Source organism: Ranitomeya variabilis, chromosome 3 (genome assembly GCF_051348905.1).
Source record: "Ranitomeya variabilis isolate aRanVar5 chromosome 3, aRanVar5.hap1, whole genome shotgun sequence".
Classification (NCBI taxonomy): domain Eukaryota; kingdom Metazoa; phylum Chordata; class Amphibia; order Anura; family Dendrobatidae; genus Ranitomeya; species Ranitomeya variabilis.
Window position 1 is genome coordinate 165,298,212 of NC_135234.1, and position 12,127 is coordinate 165,310,338.

The 12,127-nt window shown below is 42.3% G+C and overlaps 1 protein-coding gene across 2 annotated transcripts in view; it reads right to left on the minus strand.

The window, feature by feature from the left end:
- The window catches only part of EFHC2 (EF-hand domain containing 2), a 109,983-nt gene that overhangs the window by 64,690 nt on the left and 33,166 nt on the right, over nt 1-12,127 (minus strand). For both annotated transcript variants that reach the window (XM_077294824.1, XM_077294823.1), the window contains exon 7: nt 3,785-3,923. In XM_077294824.1, the coding sequence (XP_077150939.1) occupies nt 3,785-3,923 (139 nt within the window). The remainder of the gene's footprint in view (nt 1-3,784; nt 3,924-12,127) is intronic.

Genomic DNA, 12,127 nt, shown 5'->3' on the forward strand with positions numbered 1-12,127 from the left:
GGTAACAGGAGAAAATGGACCACTTAATTTGTTGTGCAATTTCCCCTGAATATAATCAAATGTCGTGGACAACTACTGTATGGGTACATAGCAGGGCTCAGAAGGGAAGGATGACCATTTAACTTTTGGAGCACTGATTTGGCAGGAATTGACTGCTCGCACCATGCCACATTTGAAGAGTCGCTGAGGTGACAAAACAGCAGAAACCCCCCACAAGTGACCTGTAAAGGAAAGTGCCCCAGGTTGTACATTGTATATTTGCATTTGCATATCAGTGCAGGTGCCCGATGCTTCAAAGAGCCCTGCTGCCAGCACACCCACAGGTGCGTGCAGGGATGCGTGTGCCTGAAGCGGTGACGTCACATTCACCGCACCAGTGCTGGCACCCAGCCTGCACATGTGCAGGAGGAGGGCGAGGGCATGTCTTCACAGGAGCACGAACTGCTGGATTTAAATATCTGACAGCGGCAGCAATCAGTCTCTCGTCTATGCCTGCCCCCTCCTGTTCACCTGACCTGCCGCTGTCCCCCTCTCCATCCCCATGTGTCCTCTTCTTTCCTGCTTCCACCCCTCAGCCCACCATGACCGCAGCCCTCAGTGTCCTCCCCACCTGATCCCTCTCTCATTACCTCCCTACCTTCCATCTCTCTATGTGCTGCAGCCCACTGCCTCCTCTGTCCCATGTTCTTCGCCTGCCCCCTGCTGCTTACCTGATGCATCCTGTCCTCTTAGCCCCATTTTTCAATTTTCAAAAGAGCTATGGACCAAATAATTTATAAACACAATTTCTCCTGAGTTTGCCAATATCCTACATGTGATTGGAATTTAGTTTTCAGGCACAGTACAAAGTTCAGAAGGGAAACAGCGCCATATTGAAATGCAGATATTGCTGGGATGGTTTGGGAGTGCCATGTTACATTGGCAGAGCCCCTGAGGTGCCAGAACAATGAAATCCCCCATAACTGACACCATTTTACAAACTGCTCCCCTCAGTAAATACATCTAGTGATGCAGTGAGGATATTGATACCGCTTGTGTGTCACAGAATTTTATAACATTGGGTAGTGAACAAATAATAATTGCATTTTGATCAATAAAATACTGTTTTAGCCTCATATTTAACATTTTTGGCCCTGTAGTTTGTTACACAATTTATTCTGAAATTAGCAGTACCCTAGATGTGACTGTACAGTACTGTCTGGCCACACGGCAGGGCATGGGAGGGTAGGAGTGCTATCTGACTTTTGCAGTGCAGATTTTCCTACAATAGTTTGCACACTCTATTTGCAGAAAGCCTAACTGCAAGAACATAAAAAAAAAAAAACCTCAAGTGACCCCTTATTAGAATTTACACCCCTCTGGGAAGTCATCTGCTGGTGTAGTGACGATAAAGATTATAAGGGTATGTGTCCACGTTCAGGATTGCATCAGGATTTGGTCAGTATTTTTCATCAGTATTTGTAAGCCAAAACCAGGAGTGTAAACAATTAGAGGAAAAGTATAATAGAAACATATGCTCCACTTCTGCATTTATCACCCACTCCTGGTTTTGGCTTACAAATACTGATGAAAAATCCTGACCAAATCCTGATGCAATCCTGAACGTGGACACATACCCTTATTATTATTATTATTATTATTTGACTCTTTGAGTGATATCCTGTAACACAGTGGAAGTTGCAGAGTAAAAATGCAAATAAAATAATAATAATCTTTTATTTATATAGCGCCAACATATTCCGCAGCGCTTTACAGTTTGCACACATTGTTTATGCCCAATACATTGTGCCCAGCTCGTGCTTCTGGTGCAACGAACCCATAAATTAAGAGGACTCTCCTCACTACAGTAATGCCAAACATGTGGACTCTGTAATTTAGGTGGTGCTGAGAACGGACAGGGGAATTTGGATTTGGAAGCAAAGAGATCACTGGATTTCTTTTGGCGGGAGGCATATCTCTTTTCCAGGGCCTTTATGCTACTTGCAATGGGGACGCCCCTACATTTCCATTAACAGATGACAGACATGAGTGGGGACTTGCTTTTTGTGGATTGAGATGAAGATTTTATTGGAGGCATTTTTGGGTACAGAATATTTTGGATCAGTTCACATTTATCCTGCGCTCTATGCTAAACACTTACATTGGGGTTTCCATCTAAATCTTTGAAATATGTGATTCAGATGAGACTCCCGATGGATCCATTCACTAATAAGGCAATCAGAGCTACTCCTGACTTCATTTGGCCTCTATTCAGCAGTGTGCACTCCTAAAATGAGGAACATCGTTACATCATAGTCCAGATGGAGTCCAAAATAACTCTATCTGCCTCATTATAGGGAATGTTTCCTTGGGGTTCCGTCTGAATAACGTATTTCAGAGATTTACACGGAAACCCCTGTGTAAGCGCTCAGCGCAGAGCACAGGATAAATGTGAGCAGAGCCTTACTGCAATCTTTGGGAGGCAGAATGAAAAAATCAAAAGCAGGTGAAGAATTTTCTACACTTTTTAGCAAAAAAACCCCACTTTATTCTGTATCACCATATTTTGAGAGCTATCATTTTTCTATTTTCTTGCCGACAGAGTTATTTGGAGTTTTTAATTGGTATTAATTTTTGGCACATGACATTTTTTGATCACTTTCTATTGCGATTTTTGGAGGGCAGAATTAGCAAAAACATCAATTTAGGAATTGTTTTTTTTTTGTTTTTGTATGCTGTTCACCATGTGTTAAAAGTAATAAAAAGGCTTTATTCTTAAAAACAATATTGTAAAAAAAAAATGTTTTTTTCATCGATATATTCTGAAAGCTATAGCAGTTTAATTTTTCCGCTGACAGAGCTGCATGGGTGCTTGTTTTTTGCAGGACAAGATGACATTTTCAGGGATAACAATCATACTTACGTACGACTTTTTGATCACATTTCATTCCATATTTTGAACGGCTGTATGATGAAAAAACTTTGTTTTTGCTACGTTTTTTGTTGTTTACGTTATTCAAGAAAGGGGTTAAATAATGTGACATTTCAATTTTGTTTTTAGATAAGTATTGTTTTAAAAAAAATTTTGTTTATTTTGCATTTTTTTTATAAAAAAAAATATTATTTTGAACTTTTTTACTTAGTCCTATAGCACTTCAACTTTTAATTCTCTTATCATTGCTGTAACCTATTGCAATACTCATGTACTGTAATGCATCATAGCTCTCAGTGTTACACTGACCAAATGCCTTTTAGACTATACTGCTTGCATGGTCTAACAGGCCACCATAGCTGGCAAACTCGTAGGTAATTATTTGACCTCCAATTGCCATGACTACCATCGGCAGTGCGCAATTACATTGTGGAGGTGCTGATCGGGTGGGAGAGGGAACCCTCTGCCAGCCTTCTTAATGCTGCGGTCACTATTGATTGTGCCATTTAGAGGGTTAAAAGCCAGGAGCAGTGAGGTCAATCTGCGGGAAACCCTTCCCGATCATGACATACAGTTACGTCAAATGTTGGAAAGGGGTTAAATCCTTTACATTTGATCCCCTATTAAAATCTTTTATTGCAGTTTAGTGCTTGAAACAATTTGCAGATTATCTTGAATATTATATTCTGGATTAAAATAGTGTAAAGTATTATGAATTATATACATAATCCTCAATTACATAGAGGCTTCATATGCACAACTGACTTTATCTGCTGGATTTCTAGAAAATACTTTTTTTCTCTAGAAAATACTACAGTAATTTATATACACAATAAAGTATCCCATCTAGATTATATTCTATATTATTCTTACCAATCCCATATTTTGTTTTGTAATAGTTCTTGGTAAATTCATCACAGTCACATAAGATTATCTTTCTTCCCCAAGCATTGATTGCAGCACCAATCGTCAGATCACTATCGTTGTAAAATTCTTGATGCACAGATCCTGTCTGTTATACGACAAGTGATAAAATACATAGTAATACAATTATATAAGTGGAAAAAAGACACAGATCCATCAAGTTCAATCTTTCTCCACCAGTTATACACTCTCTATAGCTAGATTATTTATACCCTACAATCCTACAATACCATTTGCTCTGAGAAAAGCATCCAGCTCTTTTACAAACATTGTTATAATGTCTGCCATTACTACCTCTTTTTCTAGGCTAAACAAGCCCAATTTTTTCAATCTCTCCTCATATGAGAGGCCTTCCATCCCTTGAAATGATCTAGTTCCCCACCTTTGAACTGACTCTATCAAGCCAATATCCTTTTTAAAATCTGGAAAACAAAACTGCATTTCCAGATGTAGCCTCACAAGAGATTTATAAAGGGGCAACAATACATTTGAATCATGGAATTTTCTCTCTCTTTTTATACACCTTAATATCATGTTTGCCTCTATAATTCCAAGTATATTTTCCTTGTATGATCCCTGTAATCCCTAGTATATTTCCATTTAATGTGTATGCAGCAATATTAGTGAGGATATGAAACTTTTATTTTTTGTCAAAGTAGCAATGCTAAATGTTTAATAAATCCCAATTGCAAATATGATTTTTTGCCAAAAATACAGTCAATAAATTAAAAAAATGCCACTGAAGGTGGTTTTAACCCCTTAATGACCGCCGATATGCCTTTTAACGGCGGCAGTTAAGGGTACTTATGCCTGAGTGCCGCTTTTTAACAGCGCTGAGAAATAAGTGTATAGTGCTCCCAGGCGTCGGAATCTCTCTGAAGTCTCGGCTTCCAGGGGTAGCCGAGACCCCACAGAACATGATTCAGGTCAGTTTTTACCGACCCCAGTGTTGCAATTGCCATTATTAACTAAATAACGGCGACTGCAAAAAAAAGTCAGATTTCCCATTTAAATTTCTCTGAGAAATGGGGTCCCCCGATCCCTCCCCAGTACCTCCGGTATCCCTGGATCCTCCTGCATCCCCCCGTGATGTCACCAGGCCAGCAGTGTCTTCTTCCAGGTAGAAAATGGCGGGTGCATGCTCAGTGTGCCCTCCGAGATCTGCCAGCCAGCACTCGGCAACAATAGGAAATTTTTCCTATTGGTTCATTTCAATCACTGTGATAGAGCCTATCACAATGATCAAAATAAAAAAAATAGTAAATAAAAACCCCTTTATCATCCCCTTAGATAGGTAAAATAGTAAAATAAAAAAATGTATTTATTTCCATTTTTCTATTAGGGTTAGGGTTGGGCTAAAGTTAGTGTTGGACTAAAGTTAGGGTTGGGTTAAAGGTAGGGTTGAGCTAGGGTTAGGGTAAAGTTAGGTTTGTGGTTAGGGTTGTGGTTAGGGTTATGGTTAGAGTTGGGATTAGGGTAGGGAGTGTGTTGGGGTTAGGGTTGGAGTTAGAATTGGCGGGTTCCACTGTTTAGGTACATCAGGGGGTCTCCAAATGCGACATGGCGCCACCATTGAATCCAGCCAATTTTGCATTCAAAAAATCAAACGGTGCTCCCTCCTAAAGACATTTTACCACTAACATGAAGTATAATATGTCACGAAAAAAAAAATCTCAAAACCAGTGGGATCCGTTGAAGCGTTCTAGAGCTATAACTTCATAAAGTGACAGTGGTCAGAATTGTAAAAATTAGCTTGGTCCTTAAGAACCAAATTGGCTCTGTCACTAAGGGGTTAAATATGTTCAAATGTGGAAACTTACAGTATATTTGAATATATGTAAGATTACCTTTTTTAAATGATTAAAGGACAAAAATCATATTTGAAATTGGGATTTATTAAACATTTTGCACCATTTGCCTGCTATAGTGTCTGTGTTGCATTATATTATACTTTGTCAACTGCTGGCTGCACAATTAACTGAGAATACATCAGTGAGCTCATTCTCACAGGAGTTTATAACTGTTACCTTCTTTCTTCTTAGTTCCACTCAGCTGATTTATGACCACATGAAAGTTGAGCTGAACTTTGCGGTCAGAAAGCAGCGGAGAGGAGCTCTGAAAAATGAGGATATGAGTTATAAACTGTCAGAATATGCAAATTGTCACTTCAGAGAGGAAGAGGACTAGAACTTTAGTTCCACCTATTGGAAGTAGCAATCCTAAAAGTCAATATTGACTCTTGAACAAGACTTAAGGCTGAGTCACACATAACGATATCGTTAACGATATCGTTGCAACGTCACGCTTTTGGTGACGTAGCAACGATCCCTCTAACGATCTCGTTACGTGTGACAGCGACCAACGATCAGGCCCCTGCTGAGAGATCGTTGGTCATTGGGGAATGATCAGGACCATTTTTTGGTTGCTGATCACCCGCTGTCATCGCTGGATCGGCGTGTGTGACGCCGATCCAGCGATGTGTTCACTTGTAACCAGGGTAAATATCGGGTTACTAAGCGCAGGGCCGCACTTAGTAACCCGATATTTACCCTGGTTACCATTGTAAAAGTTTAAAAAAAACAGTACATACTCACATTCTGATGTCTGTCACGTCCCCTGGCATCCACAGGGTTAAAACTGCTTTCGGCAGGAGCGCTGCTAATGCACGCGCTGCTGCCGAGAGCTTCCCTGCACTGACTGTGTCAGCGCCGGCCGTAAAGCAGAGCACAGCGGTGACATCACTGCTGTTACTGCCGGCGCTGACACATTCAGTGCAGGGAAGCTCTCGGCAGCAGCGCGTGCATTAGCAGCGCTCTTGCCGAAAGCAGTTTTAACCCTGTGGACGCCGGCGGGGGACGTGACAGACATCAGAATGTGAGTATGTAGTGTTTTTTTTTTTTTACTTTTACAATGGTAACCAGGGTAAATATCGGGTTACTAAGCGCGGCCCTGCACTTAGTAACCCGATGTTTACCCTGATTACCCGGGTGCTGCAGGGGGACTTCGGCATCATTGAAGACAGTTTCAACGATGCCGAAGTCGTTCCCCTGATCGTTGGTCGCTGAAGAGAGCTGTCTGTGTGACAGCTCCCCAGCGACCACACAACGACTTACCAACGATCACGGCCAGGTCGCATCGCTGGTCGTGATCGTTGGTAAGTCATTTAGTGTGACTCCAGCTTTAGGATAAAAGCCATAACCAGTATCTCAATTTGCAGACATTGTGGTTCGGTGTACTGCCCCTCATCAGTGCAAAGTGTGAGACCTGGTTTGGCTGTGTGAGACGCGTCATTGCCACCTCTGTTGCACAGCGATTACAGTAGCAGAGTGATGAGCTCAGCAGCTTGCTGACATCATCACTCCACTGCACTCCATCTGAATACAGGGAAAGGGAGTCAACTGTGGCCCGCTAGAGATCCTCTTGAGGGCCACAAGTTGTGCAGGCCTAGCTTAAATATATCTGTGAAGCTCTGGGTGGGCGCCTCTGAGTGCGGAGCCCAGGGCAACTGCGCCTCTGCTCCCCCGGGAGAGACACTGCTAGTGCAGTCATTCTGCTCCTGATTCTATTGCGGACCACATGTTGTGCATGCCAGGCTTAACTATATTGGCATAGCTCCGGGTGGGCCTCTCTGAGTGCGGGGCCCAAGGCAACCACCCCTTCTGCTACCACTCGTTAGCTACGATGCTGAAGCACATCATTCTGCTCCTGATCGGGACAAAGCTGCCTTTAAATGATTGACAGCATGTCTGAGCACACAAGCTCAGATCAGTCTTCAAAGATCCTACCAGAACTTTTGAGAACCAGTGTGACACAAAGAAAGCAATGGACTTGGCACTATCATATAATTAAAATGGGGAACTTCTGTGTGAACTTGGTGTGACATCAGTTCTGCTGCACTTGTCGCCCTCCCCCTCCCCCTCTCCCTCTACCAAAGAGATGGTTTTAAGGAAGATTTGAAATAAAGAAAAAACTTTTTATGGACATTGGTGAGTGCCGCTAACTTTCTTCTTCACTGTACATACGCTTTTGAGAACCAGTCCATTCGGCACTTGTCAGTTGAAGAGTCCAACACCTGGGTTCTGGAGCATCGGCAATGTCAGATACCACAACACTTTGGCAAGCTCAAATGACAAACTTTATAATCCTCTGTACCCTGATAATGCTTGGAAGCGAAAATGATGTCTCCTTCAATAGACTAGCGCTGTAATGTGTTTTCCAATGACAAGAAGATCATAGTGATTGTCTACTAAAAAGGGCCAGCCCCTCTAAAACGTCGACAGGATCCATACAGGGATGTTTGTCATCCGAACTACTGTAATCAGACATCCTATCAACCACTTAAATGCAGCTCCTTTCATATAAAGGCCCCGATCAGAAGCAGAGTGACATGCTCTTCATATTGTCCAAATCCTGTGCCCGTAAGAGAGCAGATCAGACGTAACAGTCACAGACAAAAATTAGTGCCTACATGTCAGCAAAGGATTACAGATCCTTGCGAAAGTATTCGGCCTCCTGGAACTTTTCAACCTTTTCCCACATATCGTGCTTCAAACATAAAGATACCAAATGTAAATTTTTGGTGAAGAATCAACAACAAGTGGAACACAATTGTGAAGTTGAACAAAATTTATTGGTTATTTTAAATTTTTGTGGAAAATCAAAAACTGAAAAGTGGGGCGTGCAATATTATTCGGCCCCTTTAACTTATTACTTTGTAGCGCCACCTTTTGCTGCGATTACAGCTGCAAGTCGCTTGGGGTATGTCTCTATCAGTTTTGTACATCGAGAGACTGAAATTCTTGCCCATTCTTTCTTGGCAAACAGCTCGAGCTCAGTGAGGTTTGATGGAGATCGTTTGTGAACAGCAGTTTTCAGCTCTTTCCACAGATTCTCGATTGGATTGAGGTCTGGACTTTGTCTTGGCCATTCTAACACCTGGATATGATTATTTGTGAACCATTCCATTGTAGATTTTGCTTTATGTTTGGGATCATTGTCTTGGTGGAAGACAAATCTCCGTCCCAGTCTCAGGTCTTTTGCAGACTCCAACAGGTTTTCTTCAAGAATGGTCCTGTATTTGGCTCCATCCATCTTCCCATCAATTTTAACCATCTTCCCTGTCCCTGCTGAAGAAAAGCAGGCCCAAACCATGATGCTGCCATCACCATGTTTGACAGTGGGGATGGTGTGTTCAGGGTGATGATCTGTGTTGCCTTTATGCCAAACATATCGTTTGGCATTGATGCCAAAAAGTTCGATTTTGGTTTCATGTGACCAGAGCACCTTCTTCCACATGTTTGGTGTGTCTCCCAGGTGGCTTGTTGCAAACTTTAAACAACACTTTTTATGGATACCTTTGAGAAATGGCTTTCTTCTTGCCACTCTTCCATAATGGCCAGATTTGTGCAGTGTACGACTGATTGTTGTCCTATGGACAGACTGTCCCACCTCAGCTGTAGATCTCTGCAGTTCATCCAGAGTGATCATGGGCCTTTTGGCTGCATCTCTGATCAGTCTTCTCTGTTGTGAACTATATTTCTTGGCTCCCTCTTGTGGTCACTAGCGGTATTACACTTGGATCATCTTTCTCCAGGTTGGTACCCACCTGGTTCGTTGGGCCTTGGGTGTTCCTATTTAGACTTCCTGGAAACTCAGTCTAGTGCCTGGAATCTATGTAGTCAGTCTATGTCTGTTTGCTCCTGACTCCTGGTCTCCTTTTCTTTGCAAGGTAAGCTAAGTCCTGCTTTCTTATTTTTGTTTATTCGCTTTGCTTCTATTTTGTTCCAGCTTGTTCATAATGTGATTCCTGATTTTTGCTGGAAGCTCTAGGGGGCTGATATTCTCCCCCCACACCGTTAGTCGGTGCGGGGGTTCTTGGATATTCAGCGTGGATATTTTTGTAGGGTTTTTGCTGACCGTATAAGTCCGCTTCCTATTTTCTGCTATTAAATAGTGGGCCTCTCTTTGCTAAATCTAGTTCATTCTTACGTTTGTCTTTTCTTCTTACTTCACCGTTATTATTTGTTGGGGGCTTGTATTATAACTTTGGGGTCCTTTCTCTTGAGGCAAGTGAGGTCTTATTTTCTCTGAAAGGGTTAGTTAGTTCTCCGGCTGGTGCGAGACGTCTAGAATCAACGTAGGTACGTTCCCCGGCTACTTCTAGTTGTTGTGCTAGGATTAGATATACGGTCAGCCAAGTTACCACCTCCCTATGAGCTGGTTTTTGTGTTTGCGGACTTAGCTGGAACTTCTGAGATCCTCTACCACTAGGATCATAACAGTATTCCAGGCCTAAAAGTGAATATTTATTGCATTGCAGAAGCGGGATTAAAAGAAAAGAAGTTCTGAGTTTTTTTTTTTTTCTTCCCCTTTTTCCTCTGAGTGGCTTGAAGCTCTGCTGCAGACATGAATGTTCAGACTCTGATTACTAGTGTGGATCAGCTTGCTGCACGAGTGCAGGGCATTCAGGATTTTGTTATTAGTAGTCCAATGTCAGAGCCTAAGATACCTATTCCTGAGCTTTTCTCTGGTGATCGATTTAAATTTGGGAATTTTAGGAATAATTGTAAATTGTTTCTATCTTTGAGACCGCGTTCGTCTGGAGACTCAGCTCAGCAAGTTAAAATTGTTATCTCTTTCTTGCGTGGCGACCCTCAGGATTGGGCTTTTTCATTGGTGCCAGGAGATCCGGCATTGGCAAATATTGATGCGTTTTTTCTGGCGCTCGGATTGCTTTATGAGGAGCCCAATCTTGAAATTCAGGCAGAAAAAGCATTGCTGGCTATCTCTCAGGGCCAGGATGAGGCTGAAGTGTATTGCCAAAAATTTCGGAAATGGTCCGTGCTTACTCAATGGAATGAGTGTGCTCTGGCCGCAAATTTCAGAAATGGCCTTTCTGAAGCCATTAAGAATGTGATGGTGGGTTTTCCCATTCCTACAAGTCTGAGTGATTCTATGGCTCTGGCCATTCAGATCGGCGTTTGCGGGAGCGCAAATCTGCTAATCCTCTGGCAGTGTTGTCTGAACGGACACCTGACTCAATGCTATGTGATAGAATTCAGACTAGAACTGAACGACAAAATCATAGACGTCAGAATGGGTTGTGTTTTTGCTGTGGTGATTCTACACATGTTGTCTCGGCATGCTCTAAACGCCTAACAAGGATGGTTAGTCCTGTCGCCATTGGTAGTTTGCATCCTAAGTTTATTTTGTCTGTAACTCTAATTTGCTCATTGTCTTCCTACCCTGTTATGGCATTTGTGGATTCAGGTGCTGCCCTGAGTCTTATGGACTTGTCGTTTGCCAAGCGCTGTGGTTTTGTCCTGGAGCCTTTAAAAAATCCTATTCCTCTTAGAGGAATTGATGCTACGCCATTGGCGGAGAATAAACCGCAGTATTGGACACAAGTGACCATGTGCATGACTCCTGAACATCGGGAGGTGATTCGTTTTCTTGTTCTGCATAAAATGCATGATTTGGTCGTTTTAGGTCTGCCATGGTTACAGACCCATAATCCAGTTTTGGATTGGAAGGCAATGTCTGTGTCAAGTTGGGGTTGTCAGGGAATTCATTGCGATTCCCCGTCAGTGTCTATTGCTTCTTCTACTCCTTCTGAAGTTCCGGAGTATTTGTTGGACTATCAGGATGTATTCAGTGAGTCCAAGTCCAGTGCCCTTCCTCCTCATAGGGACTGTGACTGCGCTATAGATTTGATTCCTGGTAGTAAATTTCCTAAGGGACGATTATTTAATCTATCTGTACCTGAGCATGCCGCAATGCGTTCTTATATAAAGGAGTCATTGGAGAAGGGACATATTCGTCCATCCTCTTCCCCTCTTGGTGCGGGATTCTTTTTTGTAGCCAAGAAAGATGGGTCTTTGAGACCTTGTATAGATTATCGGCTTCTGAATAAAATCACGGTCAAATTTCAGTATCCTTTGCCACTATTGTCGGACTTGTTTGCTCGGATTAAGGGTGCCAAGTGGTTCACCAAGATAGATCTTCGTGGTGCGTACAACCTTGTGCGCATTAAGCAGGGAGATGAATGGAAAACTGCGTTTAATACGCCCGAAGGTCATTTTGAGTACTTGGTGATGCCTTTTGGGCTCTCTAATGCTCCTTCAGTGTTTCAGTCCTTTATGCATGACATCTTCCGGAAGTATCTAGATAAGTTTATGATTGTTTATCTGGATGATATTCTGTTTTTTTCTGATGATTGGGATTCTCATGTAAAGCAGGTCAGGATGGTGTTTCAGGTTTTGCGTGATAATGCTTTGTTTGTGAAGGGCTCAA